The sequence below is a fragment of the Hyla sarda genome, chromosome 5, assembly GCF_029499605.1.
Source record: "Hyla sarda isolate aHylSar1 chromosome 5, aHylSar1.hap1, whole genome shotgun sequence".
NCBI classification, from domain to species: Eukaryota; Metazoa; Chordata; class Amphibia; order Anura; family Hylidae; genus Hyla; species Hyla sarda.
The window spans coordinates 35678188-35694502 of record NC_079193.1 but is presented as its reverse complement, the minus strand read 5'-3'; the positions used below and the strand labels follow the sequence as shown (position 1 = coordinate 35694502).

General features: G+C 42.0%; 1 protein-coding gene across 2 annotated transcripts in view; it reads right to left on the bottom strand.

The window, feature by feature from the left end:
* PLXDC2 (plexin domain containing 2) overlaps positions 1–16315 on the bottom strand; it is a 578876-nt gene that overhangs the window by 78346 nt on the left and 484215 nt on the right. For both annotated transcript variants that reach the window (XM_056519248.1, XM_056519249.1), the window contains exon 10: positions 6219–6279. In XM_056519248.1, the coding sequence (XP_056375223.1) occupies positions 6219–6279 (61 nt within the window). The remainder of the gene's footprint in view (positions 1–6218; positions 6280–16315) is intronic.

Here is a 16315-nt window from a genome sequence, read left to right as displayed (position 1 = left end):
AAGCCTCTGTGTCCCCTCATGGCCCTCGTCCTGGTGTCACACTGCCCCGTGCCAGGTCTCGCCCTCTGCCCTCTCTCCCCATTCCTACTCCTGCTGTTCTGCCTGCCGTTGAGGAATCCCTCCATCCTTTCCCGGTGTCCTCATCCCAGGGGAGGCAGTTACCGGACAAAGAGAAGGGGAGACCTAAGGGGGGGGGTACTGTTACGCCTAGCGCTCCGGGCCCCCGCTCCTCCCCGGAGCGCTCACGGCGTCTTTCTCCCTGCAGCTCCCCGGTCAGTCCCGCTGACCGGGAGCGCTGCTCTGTCATGGCCGTTGGGGATGCGATTCGCACAGCGGGACGCGCCCGCTCGCGAATCGCATCCCAGGTCACTTACCCGTTCCCGTCCCCTGCTGTCATGTGCTGGCGCGCGCGGCTCCGCTCTCTAGGGCGCGCGCGCACCAGCTCCCTGAGACTTAAAGGGCCAGTGCACCAATGATTGGTGCCTGGCCCAATTAGCTTAATTGGCTTCCACCTGGTCCCTGACTATATCTAACCTCCTCCCATGCACTTCCTTGCCGGATCTTGTTGCCCTTGTGCCTAGTGAAAGCGTTTTGTGTGTTTAAAGCCTGTGTACCAGAACTTCTGCTATCTCCCCTGACTACGAACCTTGCCGCCTGCCCCCGACCTTCTGCTACGTCCGACTTTGCTTCTGCCTACTCCCTTGTACCTCGCCTATCTTCAGCAGCCAGAGAGGTGAACCGTTGCTAGTGGATACGACCTGGTCACTACCGCCGCAGCAAGACCATCCCGCTTTGCGGCGGGCTCTGGTGAAAACCTGTAGTGGCTTAGAACCGGTCCACTAGCGCGGTCCTCGCCATCCCTCTCTGGCACAGAGGATCCACTACCTGCCAGCCGGCATCGTGACAATGTCCATGGATAGTTTTGCTGGTTGTGTGTTAGATGTGCAGTGTCTACCTGTTCTGTTGCACTTTCTATGACAGGTACTCCGGGATACCCATATATCTCCTTTTATGTGCCTTTCTCTACTACATTTCTACCTGGTGCTTATTCTGATGTATGTACATTCCTGCCTATGTGTATGAACAGTTGGTTTATAATGCCCCAGTTAGTTCTCCACATTGACAAGTGACTGGACATGTGCTCGGTTGGCTTTTCCTGTCGCAATGCACCAGGGAAAATAAATAATAAATAAGCTCAGAAATTAAGTTATGTGTAATAATGTAAAATGACACAGGAAAAAATATTGAATACATGAAGAAAGGGAAGTGCAAAAAGGCCTGAAAAAACAAGAAAATCTATCAGTAATTAAAAAGCAATCAAGCTCCTTGTCAGTGCAAATTAATATCAACTGGTTCAGTCCCAACTAATGGCTACAAAACGGTCTTATTGCCAAGGTGCCACACACGACACATCTCATGAAGGGTAAACGCAAAGATCTGTCTCAAGACCTTCACAACCTAATTGTTGGAAAACATATCAATGGCGTTGGTTACAGGCAAATTTCTAATTTCTAATTGGGTGCAGTCCTGGAGGCTGGTGATGTAATCGCCCTGCTCGTGATGTCACTGCCGTCATGCCCCCTCCCATAGACTTGCATTGAGGGGGCATGGCCGTGAAGTCACGAGAGGGGCGTGACCATGAAATCACGATCCTCCGCCCCTGCATTGCCAGTCATCCGGCAAGGAGCGAAGCTTGCACTGTGCATCGGATGTCTGGGGTGCCGCAGCCGAGATCGAGGGGGTCCCCAGCGGCGGGACCCCAGCCATCAGACATCTTATCCCCTATCCAAATGGTTCTGGCAAACTTCAGATAATTGTAGGAAGGATGAATGGGGAAATTGAACAAGACATTACTGACAAAAATCTGCTGCCATCTACCAAGATGATGAAGATGAAATGAGGGTGGAAATTTCAGCAAGACAAAGATCCCAAAAACAAAGCCAAGGAAACTCTCAAATGATTTCACAGAAAGATGACAAAGCTGCTAGAATGGCCCAGCCAATCACCTGACCTATATCCCATTGAAAATCTACGGAAAGAAGTGGAGATCAAGATTCATAGAAGAGGCCCACGGAACCTTCAAGATTTGAAGACTGTTCGTGTAGAAGAATGGGCCTAAATCCCACCAGAGCAATGAATGTGACTAGTTTCTCCATATAGGAGGCATCTTGAACAAAGGCTTTTGTACAAAGTATTAAATAAATCTTAGTAACTGTGTTCAATACTCTTTCCCTGTGTCATTTCACATTATTACATATAACTTAATGTATGTGCTTATTTCTTTCGGTTTCTTTGTATGTATGGATTACTTGGGTTGTTAAATTTCATTTCAGAACATTTTGAAAAAATATTTAGTGAGAAAAATGGTGAAGTGTTCAATACTTATTTGACTCACTGTATATGAACTTCATCTATGGATAAAAGATACATAATGAATTCACTGACTAATTAATATTGTTGGTCACATCCGCCGGGACAGTAATGGAAAACAAATGTAATTGTTAACTCAGCATTGAAAAGAAACAAATGTATCTATACATGTATAATTTATAGACAATGCCATTATGCGGCCTAATTATGCAAGGTTAAAATGGGACTTTATCTTGTTCTGCACTGTACTTCCATTATGATTCCATTAGTTGTGTACGGTTTGAAGTGTTCACTTTGAGCCTCCAGTATGGAGCACTGGGTCATATGTGAATGCTTTTTAGTCTAGAAGGAAAAAAAAAAAGACCCACAGCCTGCCTGGAATACGAAATGCGTTCACCGCGTTTGCTTACAACCTGTTATCGAGAGCCAAGAAATCATTAATTTGTTCTCTGGCGGTATAAGTGCCCCTGTTCCATGTAAGGCAAAACAAGAGATAATTGTACTTACTGTGATTTAAAGAAGAATTGGATTTAAAAGTCCTTTAAGGGATACGGTGCTGGAAGGTTCCTTATTAGTTACAAATAATCTATTAATATGGCGCTGACACATTCTACTGCACCGCGCCCGGTAATACACATTCTAGATCCTAAAGGGCCTTACAATCTAATTTCCCTACTTCCAAGGTGCCCATGTAAACCACATGGAGATGTGATATTTAAAGGGGTACTCCACCCCTAGACATCTTATTCCCTATCCAAAGGATAGGGGATAAGATGTGAGATCACCAGCAGCGGGACCCCAGGGGGATCTCGTTTGCATCACCCCACTGTCTTTACTGCACAGAGCAAACTCGCTCTGTGCATAATGACGGGCAATACAGGGGCCGGAGCATCGTGATGTCACGGCTCTCCCCCTCGTGATGTCACAGCCTGCCCCCTTAATGCAAGTCTATGGGAGGGGGCATGGCGGCCACCATACCCCCTCCCATAGATTTGTATTGAGGGGCGGGCTGTGACATCACAAGGGGCGGAGCCGTGACATCACGATGCTCCGGCCCCTGTATTGCCCGTCATTATGCACAGACCGAGTTTGCTCTGTGCAGTAAAGACAGTGGGGTGCTGCAGCCAAGATCCCGGGGGTCCCCAGCAGCGGGACCTCCGCGATCTGACTTCTTATCCCCTATCCTAGCACTATCACTTTTAACTTTTTAGTTTTCCATTATTAAAAGGGTAATGCAGTAATTTTAAACGTATTCCCTATCTCCACAACGTGGCCTCACCTCTCCCTGTGCATGGAATGGTGTGTTGGCATACGCTCTGTGGATTCTCTATAAGAGCGCTGGAGATACAATACATGAACGCTATACAGGGGTCCCTCAAGTTACAATATGAGTTGGTTTCAGGATGACCATTGTTTGTTGAGAGCATAACTCTATGGAAACCTGACAATTGGATGAGAAGCCCCAAATATCATCCAAAATAGGAAACAGTGAGGATTTAAAGGGGTACTCCGGTGAAAACCTTTTTTCTTTTAAATCAACTGGTGGCAGAAAGTGAAACATATTTGTAAATTACTTCTATTAAAAAATCTTAATCCTTCTTGTACTTATTAGCTGCTGAATACTACAGAGGAAATTCTTTTCTTTTTGGAATGCTCTCTGATGACATCACAACCACAGTTCTCTCTGCTGACATTATTATAATAATAATAACATTTTATTTATTGTTGTCCTTAGTTGGATTTGAACCTAAGTCCCCAGTACTGCAAGGCAGCAGTGCTAACCACTGAGCCACCATGCTGTTCTTTGTATGCATTTGGTATGCATCTGCTATGCATGGTTGCTAAAATGGACAGAGATGTCAGCAGAGAGCACTGTGTTCGTGATGTCATCAGTGTTCCAAAAAGAAAGGGATTTCCTCTGTAGCATTCAGCAGCTAATAAGTACTGGAAGGATTAAGATTTTTTAATAGAAGTAATTTACAAATATTTTTAACTTTCTGCCACCAGTTGATTTAAAAGAAAAAAGGTTTTCACCGGAGTACCCCTTTAAGAAAAATAACTAAGTAACTAATACAGATAAAGCAAATCCTTACATATAAAAGTAAGAAAGATCTGCTGGAAACTGGATTGTGCAATATTCTTCAAACATAGTTTTCTCTGAAATTGCTGGTTAGAACTATGTGAAAATTAGCTCACATGTTCATGATCACTTTCTGTATTACCATGGATCACATGGTTTGGCCGCCATATTGGATTGAGCAATATTCTGCAAACATAGTTTTCTCTTAAATTACTGGTAAGAACAATGTGAAAATTAGCAGACATGTCCATGATCACCTTCTCCACCATAAGGGGTCACAGCAATCGTGTGCTATACCCCAGCTGTGCAGCTTGGTCACCTGTATTGCTGCTTGCAGCTATATATTTTTTTATTATTATTCTGTCTATCATGTTTAAATAATCCGACCATTAGAGTTATAGACTGATCATTTCTTTGTCAGGGGGAAAACTACAAAATCAGCAGGGGGTTGAATTATATGATATTGTATCCTGATCATTCAAAGACAAAAGGGGGTATTTATCAAAGGATTTATGTGTTTTTTTTCACCTAACTTTGGCGCAATACTTTGGCGCATCTTCTCCACTGTCATTTTTACAACTTTCTCAAAATTACATGGTCCTGTGTGTGATTTTAACTTTAGTCAGTAATTCATAATTTGCGCCAATCGATCTTTGGCGCAATTTTGGTGCAAATCCTGTTTTTTTGGTGCAATTCACTGTCAATAAATTTTGCACATGGAAAACCCACTTAGCAATGTCAGAAAATGTAAAGGCGTCAAAATACATAAAAACATTTTTTTTGTGAAAGTGGCGACGTCTCCGGGGCTGCTCGATACTATCCTGCGACATAGTTGTCTCTGAGGAACCTTCACCCTCCGTTGAGCCGGCATTGGACATGGCCACACAGGTTCAGGAAAGGTAAGCACTAAAGCAGTGGACTCCAACCTGCAGACCTCCAGATGTTGCAAAACTACAACTCCCAGCATGCCCGGACAGCCAACGGCTGTCCGGGCATGCTGGGAATTGTAGTTTTGCAACATCTGGAGGTCCGCAGGTTGAAGACCACTGCACTAAAGTAACAAAAAAAATAACAAATAAAATAGCCAAGTTGAAAATAAAATCCATTTAACATGGTGGCTATAAACCCCACAAAAGAAAATAACTTCTGTCGCTTGCTGATATACTGCAGGAGGGACTCCGAAATGGCCGCTCTACAGGGTAAAATACACGTCCTCTGTGGCGGTAAGTTCTGTATAAAAGGCGCTGGGAACAGCTGATTTCAACACTTGAGCCAAAATTACTAACAACTTGCACCAAATGATAAATTTGGTGCATGTCCACGAAAACCAAAGTGAAAAAAAAAAGGGTAAAAAGAACCTGTCAACAGGCAAAATTGATAAATACCCCCCCCAAAGTGTATAAACAGTGGTCATGTTAATGACATAGACACCCTATGTTAATGGTATATTATGTGTCACAGCAGTTCCTTGACGTTTTCTACATTCATTTTGCATGGCGAACCTGAGGAGCATTGTATGAAGATATTGTAAGAGGACCTGCTATCTTTTCTGACATATCTGCTTTTGTAAATACTTGAATTCCTTATGTATAGTGTCAGTGTACAATTCCTCTCTTATTCCTTTTGGAAATTTAAGGAAAAAAAAAAATAGCATTCATATGTACCCATCTATGTGTACCATGTCCATTCTTCAGTGGACCACCTGAAATCATAGATCACACAGCTAAACACCAATCTGGGACCATATAACATTTATTTATCATACTACCTCTTCAGGACAGCTATTTTCCACCCAGTCTTGCCGATGGCGATCAAAACCACTGGAGCATCTAAAAAACAAGAACAAAACATTTCATAGTTAAAAATAAATAAATAATAATGGTATATTTAATAAGCCAATTTATATTACTGGTGTTTTAGGTATATTGCCAAAATAAATGTTTTTTTTTTTTTTATTTGTCTTTATGCCCTATGCACATATGCCAATACTTTGCTCAAGGGTGCCATGTGCAGGCATTAGGTTATAGAGCAGGAGGAGCTGAGCAGATGATATATACAATACAGTACAATCTGCAGGTAATATGTTATAGAGTAGAAGGAGCTGAGCAGATGATATATATACAATACAGTACAATCTGCAGGTATCATGTTACAGAGCAGGAGGAGCTGAGCAGATGATATATGCAATACAGTACAATCTGCAGGTATCATATTATAGAGCAGGAGGAGCTGAGCAGATAATATATACAATACAGTACAATCTGCAGGTATCATGTTACAGAGCAGGAGGAGCTGAGCAGATGATATATACAATACAGTACAATCTGCAGGTATCATGTTATAGAGCAGGAGGAGCTGAGCAGATGATATATACAATACAGTACAATCTGCAGGTAACATGTTATAGAGCAGGAGGAGCTGAGCAGATGATATATACAATACAGTACAATCTGCAGGTATCATGTTATAGAGCAGGAGGAGCTGAGCAGATGATATATACAATACAGTACAATCTGCAGGTAACATGTTATAGAGCAGGAGGAGCTGAGGAGATGATATATACAGTACAGTACAATCTGCAGGTATCATGTTATAGAGCAGGAGGAGCTGAGCAGATGATATATACAATACAGTACAATCTACAGGTAACATGTTATAGAGCAGGAGGAGCTGAGCAGATGATATATACAATACAGTACAATCTACAGGTATCATGTTATAGAGCAGGAGGAGCTGAGCAGATGATATATACATTACAGTACAAACTGCAGGTATCATGTTAGAGAGCAGGAGGAGCTGAGCAGATGATATATATGCAATACAGTACAATCTGCAGGTATCATATTATTGAGCAGGAGGAGCTGAGCAGATGATATATACAATACAGTACAATCTGCAGGTAACATGTTATAGAGCAGGAGGAGCTGAGCAGATGATATATATACAATACAGTACAATCTGCAGGTATCATGTTATAGAGCAGGAGGAGCTGAGCAGATGATATATACAATACAGTACAATCTACAGGTAACATGTTATAGAGCAGGAGGAGCTGAGCAGATGATATATACAATACAGTACAATCTACAGGTATCATGTTATAGAGCAGGAGGAGCTGAGCAGATGATATATACATTACAGTACAAACTGCAGGTATCATGTTATAGAGCAGGAGGAGCTGAGCAGATGATATATATGCAATACAGTACAATCTGCAGGTATCATATTATTGAGCAGGAGGAGCTGAGCAGATGATATATACAATACAGTACAATCTGCAGGTAACATGTTATAGAGCAGGAGGAGCTGAGCAGATGATATATATACAATACAGTACAATCTGCAGGTATCATGTTATAGAGCAGGAGGAGCTGAGCAGATGATATATACAATACAATACAATCTGCAGATATCATGTTATAGAGCAGGAGGAGCTGAGCAGATGATATATATACAATACAGTACAATCTGCAGGTATCATATTATTGAGCAGGAGGAGCTGAGCAGATGATATATACAATACAGTACAATCTGCCGGTATTATGTTATAGAGCAGGAGGAGCTGAGCAGATGATATATATACACAATACAGTACAATCTGCAGGTATCATGTTATAGAGCAGGAGGAGCTCAGCAGATGATATATATAAAATATAATACAATCTGCAGGTATCATGTTATAGAGCAGGAGGAGCTGAGCAGATGATACATATACAATACAGTACAAACTACAGGTATCATGTTATTGAACAGGAGGAGCTGAGCAGATGATATATACAATACAGTACAATCTGCAGGTATTATGTTATAGAGCAGGAGGAGCTGAGCAGATGATATATACATTACAGTACAAACTGCAGGTATCATGTTATAGAGCAGGAGGAGCTGAGCAGATGATATATATGCAATACAGTACAATCTGCAGGTATCATGTTATTGAGCAGGAGGAGCTGAGCAGATGATATATACAATACAGTATAATCTGCAGGTATTATGTTATAGAGCAGGAGGAGCTGAGCAGATGATATATACATTACAGTACAATCTGCAGGTATCATGTTATAGAGCAGAAGGAACTGATGGGGACCCCCACGATCTCCTGTACGGGGCCCCGGCAGCCCACGGGAAGGGGCTGTGTTGACCACCACACGAAGCGGCGGCTGACACGCCCCCTCAATACAACTCTATGGCAGAGCCGGAGCGCTGCCTTTGGCAATCTCCGGCTCTGCCATAGCCCTGTACTGAGGGGGCGTGTCAGCCACCGCTTCGTGCGGTGGTCAACACGTGCTATCTGGCCAGCAAGCCGGGGCCCCATACAGGAGATCTGAAACTTATCCCCTATCCTTAGGATAGGGGATATGTTTTTCACCACTGGACTACCCCTTTAACTAGCCAATCCCGGGCCTACAGCTGAGTTTATACTATATTTACAATGCGTTTTTAAATATGTACAGGGAAAGTTCTACTAAGTTCTACCCTACTCAATACAGGTTTTCACTAGAAAAACTTTTTTTATAATGGGAGTCAAGTGGCAATGTATTCCGCTATATTCCTGTTCAGTGGAATATAATAAATGTGGTCAAAAAGATATGCCGACATTCTCCAGGTGGGCCCACTAAGTGGTCTAACAATTGCTACATTTGGTCCATTTTGCAAAAACACTATCATGTTTCTGTGTGGGGTGGTCTATACTTTTAAGTTCACACAGAAACAGTATATGTACGAGAAATGGACTGTGGCATACTATATCTAGTTCATTTAAATCAATAGGTCCACCAGGTTGACAAGTTGCTGATTTAGAGTGGCATCCTGTGGGCAAAGTGTGTAGGCCCTTAAAGGGGTTTTCCAAGAAATTGGTGTTGATGACCTAGCTACATCAATAACTGATTGGATGAGTCACAACATCTGGATGTAAAAAATTTACAGAGCCAAAAGCCTTGGCTCCGTAGATTCTGTAGTGGTGTCTCCTCCTGGCGAGCCCAGCAGCTTCCTCAGTCATTTTGACAATGCCCCTGCACATCACATTGTGATTTGTCAGTGAAAGAAGCGTCTGTCGTCCAATCAGGAGGAGAAAGCACCAGGCAATCAGCTGTGACCGCAGCACTCCGACAGCGGGAATTAAAACCTGCTCTGTGTATACACTGGCACCAGGTATAGGTTGTTCCCATCACCAATGTTCTTGTATTACCTGTTCCCTACTAATCTTCTAACTTCCTGTGACCTGACCAACTGTTGTTATCCTGACAACATCTTTGCCTGTTGATTTTGTATTATGCCATTGTCTAGGTTTGACCCTGGCGTTGCACTTGCCTTCTAATTATGTACCATGCTACTCTCTAGGCTTGGTCCAAAGCTTGTCCGAACTCTGTCTTAGCCTTGTGAATTTGTACCTTATCTGCCCATGTGTTTCTGGCCTAGTATGTCTGACTATTCTGTCTACTCTGATGCCCAGTTGGAGGCTGCCATTTAGGGTGAATCGTCCAGGTAGGTAAAGACAGGAGTCTGGCCAAACAGTAAGTTGCACTTAACCAGTTCTTTACCCAGGTCATGACAATTTCAGGGCTGCTCCCATTCATTTCAATGGGAGCTGTGCTGCAGTAACCTGGTGCCACCACTACACAAATTTAGATAGATAAAGTTGAAGCTTCTAGCTCCCTACACGGTCTTTACTACCAGCTCCATGGCTTACCTTAACAGCTAATCTGCAGTGGTGTTGGTGTCGGCACTCCACAATCAACTTTTGAGGGCCTATTCTGTGGATAGGCTGTCAATACCATCTCCCAGACAACCCATTTAGCCCATTTAACAGTAACTCAAACATACAATGGGCCTGGCAATCTACTAGATGAATAAATCCAATTAAGTCATCCAGAAATGTTGATCTGTTTTGCTTATATATTGCTCGCTCTACAATGGACAGTAGCTTATTATGTTTATTAGTTGCTCTAGAAATACATCGGCCTTTACAGAAGTGAGAAGTACAGAAGACTTAGTTCTATTGTTTCTCTCTTGTGCTATAATTCTTCTCTTACTTAGTAACACCTTCCTTTAAAAACATTACAATAGGGGCCATTTAAAGTTATAATGTTTCTCTTAGCAACAAGCGTTTTAGTGCTGAGTGGTTACGGACATTTCACAAGTGTTTTGTCCACCGTATCAGCGGCTTTTGTTGCATGCTGCAATTCTGATCCATTGTGCCTGGACAAGTGTTTCTCTAAGGATTCAGACAGAGAGGAAATTAATTCCCGTTCGCTGGCAGAGTTTGTTGAAAAATACATGTTCGATCTATAGCACAAACACTTAGATTCCCCTAAAAGAAGACGCTAACCAACAGATAGAAGCATTCAATGACCGTTTTATCGATATATTGAAATCGCAGGAGCGTTGAACTGTGTCTTAAGAGTATACAGCAGGGAATCGTATATGCTCTTAAGACATTCATAGCTGCTAATAGCCCAAAATGGTGCAAGCAAATATGTCCCAGAGTAAAATGTAGCAGGAAATTTTATTCTGTTCTGAGGATAATAAAGAAGAGAAGCAGTGACATTATAGCAGCTGCTGCAAACCCTCCATAAATGTGGAAAGATGGCTGTCCCCATGAGTGGCCCCTATTAGCCCTGGACAGTTTTCCCAGCTTGACACCATCATGAGCTTAACTATACAGCAGAGCTTTCTACACTGTGTCCTGTGATACAGCAAAGTGTTAACACAGTCTGCAGAGGTGTCGCAAGACCGCTCTGTTTGGTAGCAGCTGCCGGTCAATGTTTGTAAGTGGTCATGGCCTGATTGAACTGGTTGCCAGCACCACGGCCACTTTAACTCAGTGCGCAGTGGTGGCTGCTGGGATCTTGATGTTCCTGACGTAGTGTCTGAGGAGGGGAGCGGGAAGAGGTCACTCATCAGGATACGTCAGATCTGAGCGGGAGCTGCCAAACTTGCACCTGGGTCTGCTGTGGAGCTATGAAGTGGGACTGAGAGACACAGGAGGTTCATAAATGTACACCGGGGATTGATGAAGGGGGTCATTAAAATAGCACAGGAGGTAATAAGGGGGTGATGAAGTGGATCATAAGGGGGGGTGATGAAATGGCACAGGGGAGTAGCAGCCACTGCTTGTAGTACTAATACTGATATTTAAGAAATTATATATGTAGTTTACTATTGTGGTACTATAGAGGTCCCTTACTGTTGGTCCCTTCCCCAGGGCAACATAGGATGCACAACATGGTACATGCAAGTGATGGTACATACAGTTTATGAATGTGTCCATATCTCTTATTATTTCCAAGTTAACTAGTAAAAAATGTTAGTGTGTCACAAAACTATGCATGTCTAAAAATGTGTCAGCAACATGAGTGGAAAGCTCTGCTATAGAGGGTGAAATGGCCGAACATCCTTCTTTCAGCTAGTGAGAGGATTGGTGGATATATATACAGTTATATAATGTGGTATAATACTCTTGGATATTTGCTCTGCCAAAAACCACTAAATGTTAGTAAAGCTCCCCTCCCCCCCCCCCCCCCCATACATATCAATAATGCTTGGGCACCCAACACACTGTTGCTGGTTCCCATGATGGAAACCATTATTGCTTGGGCCCACTGGTACTCTGCTATGGTGGGCAGGCCATAATAATAAAGTAATAAGATTATAATGTTTAATGTTTCTAAACAAGTATGAGAATGATTATATTAAGAATTATACACATCTACAACAAAGAAATATAAAGTCATATAAAATCATATGAAAGAGCCTTTATAGTGGATTAATTGGAAAAACCTTCAATTATAGCTAATTCGGCTAATTCCATGCTTTATGGTAATTGTCCTGTATAAAAAGTCCCTCACATTCTCCCAGACCCGATGGTGTCTTCACAACATGAAACAAGGTCTCCTATGAAAGCTGTTCTTTATACACCCTATGTGCTCCACAGATGTGAGCACAATAAATCAAAATGGAGATGACTGGCACGATCACTATGGGATCACACGGGCCTTTTTATGTGTACTTCTCTGAATACGGGCTTATTCTGATGAAAACGGGCTTATTTTTATCTCTATGTGGCGTGTGTATAGAGTTCAAATCACCTAAAATACTTCAAAAGGCCACAAATGCATAAATTCAGCCATTCAGATTATTGCTAAACCCTGTCAATCTACAGAAGCCTGAAGCTAAATCTTATATTATGAGGGGATGTTTTTGTAAGCAGCGGATTCTGTAGCACAAAATGCACTTTGCAAACACAAAACAAGAACAATAAATGCCATTGAATGTATTATTTCTGTGTTTATTTACAACCCACATACAAAATGTTACACACATTTTAAAGGGTTACTCTGATGAAAACAAACATTTTCAAATCAACTGGTGCCAGAAAATTATACAGATATGTAAATGACTTCTATATAAAAATCTTAACCCTTTCTGTACTTCAGCTGCTGTATGCTCCAGAGGAAGTTGTGTAGTGTCCTGTCAGACCACAGTGCTCTCTGCTGCCACCTCTGTCCCTGTCAGAAACTGTCCATGGCAGGAGAGGTTTGCTATGGGGATTTGCTCCTACTCTGGACAATTCCTGACACAGACAGAGGTGTCAGCAGAGAGCACTGTGGTAAGACCTACACAACTTCCTCTGGAGCATACAGCAGCTGATCATTATTGGGAGGATTAAGATTTTAGATAGAAGTAATTTACAAATCTGTTTAACTTTCTGCTACTAGTTGATTTAAATTTTTTTTTTTTTTTTTTTTGCCACTGGAGTACCCAGGATAAATGTAGGTAAAGTGTCTCCTTGAGGAGAGAGTCAATGGGCCATGCAATGCTGCCCTGGGGAAAAAAATGTAAAATAGCCCTCATCAAGGAGGAAGAGAGCTTGTTCACTGGGGCTCCTACTAGAGGAAGTGACTCAGCAAGTAAAAGCTTTTTCCCTGTAAAGAGTCTTGAAACATGACTGAGAATCTGGCTTGGTTTACATTCCCCAGTCATGTTTCAAGGCTCTTTAACGCGGTCAAGCATTGACTTGAAGTCAGGCCATCTCGAATAGGTGGCACCAAACAGCAAAATCTCGTTCTATTGGAGGAGGGCTACTTTACATACAGGATAAAAACTATAACAGCCAACAGTGATAGCAAGGTGACAATGCGACCGAGAATGCTATGGCTTTAGGCAAGTGTCCTGTGGACGCATTTCTGCACCTGTATCCCAGCCAACATACCTCATCTGATCTGGACCAACAACATTATGGATCACTTTGATGCCGTCAGTTTGGTTTATTAGATCAACACTTGGGCTGAAGCATTTAGCCATAGTCTGCTGGTGTAACACTGGAGCTTACATATTATATAGTGTTGAGAAACATGATAACTACTTTTGGCTACATTTACACTGTGCTTGTCAGGATACATTTTTTTTATACAATAGTATAAAAAAAATGACTTTGCTACCAATAGTCTCACTTTAATAGTGTTGTAACCCTTATGTTTTTGTTAAGACATTTGTCCTCAGTGTTTTTGCGATTATATCCTTACCCCTTCCCAGTCTTCCCTTTCCCCTTTTTTCTTTTTTTATCCCCCTTCCCCATTCCATTTTATTGCTGGGAAAAAATATATATATAAAAAAAGTTGACAACACTATAAAGGACATGCATACAGAAAACATTTGGCCATTAAAAGTAATGCGCATGTAAGTGTCTAAGTAAGGATAGTGGGGATATTTTTCACAGGTTTCATGCCGTTATTATAGAATACATCTTGGGGGAGATTTATCAAAACCTGTGCAGAGGAAAAGTTCCCAGTTGCCCATAGCTACCAATCAGATCACTTTTTTCATTATTAACAAGGCCTCTGCAAAATGAAAGAAGCGATCTGATTGGTTGCTATGGGCAACTCAGCAAATGTTCCTCTGCACAAGTTTTGATAAATCTCCCCTCTTATTTTTTACCACCCAAAAAGCTCACGGCAGCGGGCCCTAAAGTAAATACCAGTGTATTTACTGGTGTATGACCACAGTGTTGCCTCCTAAATGTAATCCCCACATCACTAGTCTGCTGGCTTGTTATTATTATAATCCATGGCAGTTAAGTTCTTACTGTAACCCCTTCCTTGTTATGCTGCTGCTATCTCTGTTTATATAGCACTTTGCAAAACCAGTATATCAGTTACCCCTTTCTCTCTTCACACACCATTTATAAGGTGATGCAAGCATTTTAGATCCAGTGCACTTTCATCAGCACTATGGCATAACAAAAGTAGGTAAATACTGTTATGTGATTGGCCAGGCAAGTAGGAGAAAGGAAGTTCAGGTGTGAGTAGTAAGGGTAAACAGCCAAACTCCGGTCCCGACCACTGAAATGTAGTGAATAAGAAACAGCTGTGTACATTTAGGTGGCTCTTAGGGACTTTATCAGCTAAAATCCCATTGTCATCACTTTAAGGATTTCAAATATTCTCTTGGAATAAGCGGGTTATTTCTCTAATGCATGAACGTGTTGGGTCCTCCAGTCCAGGGCTGTGTTGTGGCCAGGGCACACGTGCACCATACCCAGGTGGCAGGCTCCTGAGGGGTAGCGGGATGCCAACTGCTTGCTCAAGGAGTAAATTTTTCCCCAAAACAAAGACACTAGTCTGGCCTAAGCTGAATGGAGGCACAGGTGCTGTCAAAATATTACAGTATAGCATGTTTTTTCATTCAAATAGAGCCAGTGGGGCCTACATCTGGATCTTGGCTTTAGGGATCAGAAGATGGCTATTCATGCTGAATACTGATTGGATCATTGAGGCTGGTTTCTGAATTGGTGCAGTCACGTTGAACTGTCTTAATTGTATAGCCACGCCCACCAGAGGACCCACAAAACAAATCTGCGTCCAGGCATCTATGGCCCTAGACTCGACCCTGCTCCAGACACTGCATGAGTACTCAAAATTAACTAATAGGGTATCTAAAAATAATTTTTCCAACCCAGACAACTCTTTTAATAATGAACAATCATCTGGAGAACTCCTCAATTAACAGCATAATTCAGAAATGAGCGGAGTTACGACCTTTAGCTTTATAATAATCGAGCTTCATTCATCAAGAGCTGAGAAAAGTTATTGCCCAAAAAAGTACTAAGAAAACCTGCAGAATATGGATACCGAGAGCACATCCCCTGTAAACAGCGGAATTATTATGGATGTCTGCACTATTTCTTCTCGGTGAAGTGCGGGTAACAGGAGTAGAACTGTCACTATGATAAATGCACAAAATTAATTTTAGAAGAGTTTTCAAGATATGGGTCAGGTTCATTGACCGGATTCTTGTAGAAATTTTTCCTCTCATATCTCATCCGGACGGTGGGTTGATACTCTTGTGCTTTGTTATGTTAATCAATGTGATGTTATATGTTTTGCTGTTGTGGAAGACGGGGCTTATCGTTTACCTATAAATCACTTCTGTTTTGTATAGCTCATTCTCTAAGCACTATATCTTCGTGCACTATCGAAACTTTTTATACACAGATAAATATTACTAGTAAAGTGTTTGGTCTACAACAATAGAGTTTTACCTTGGGACCTCCCCCCCCGTGTATGGTATACAATCAACATCAATACACTACCACACTATTGATCACCGATTGGGCTGATATTTAAAGATAGAGGAATAACAACCAGGTGGGTAATGGCACACTCTGGACATACTTATAAGCGCTGGTGTCAATCGCCCTATCACCACATCTTTGATGCCAAATAGACAACATCACCCCAATGGTGGGTTATGGAGGAGACGACAAGGGAACCTAATAATATTGTAGGGGGCCTAATATTACAAATTAATAAATATTACTAGAGCGGGCCTTATATTACCTATATATATATACCCTAAAAAATAGTA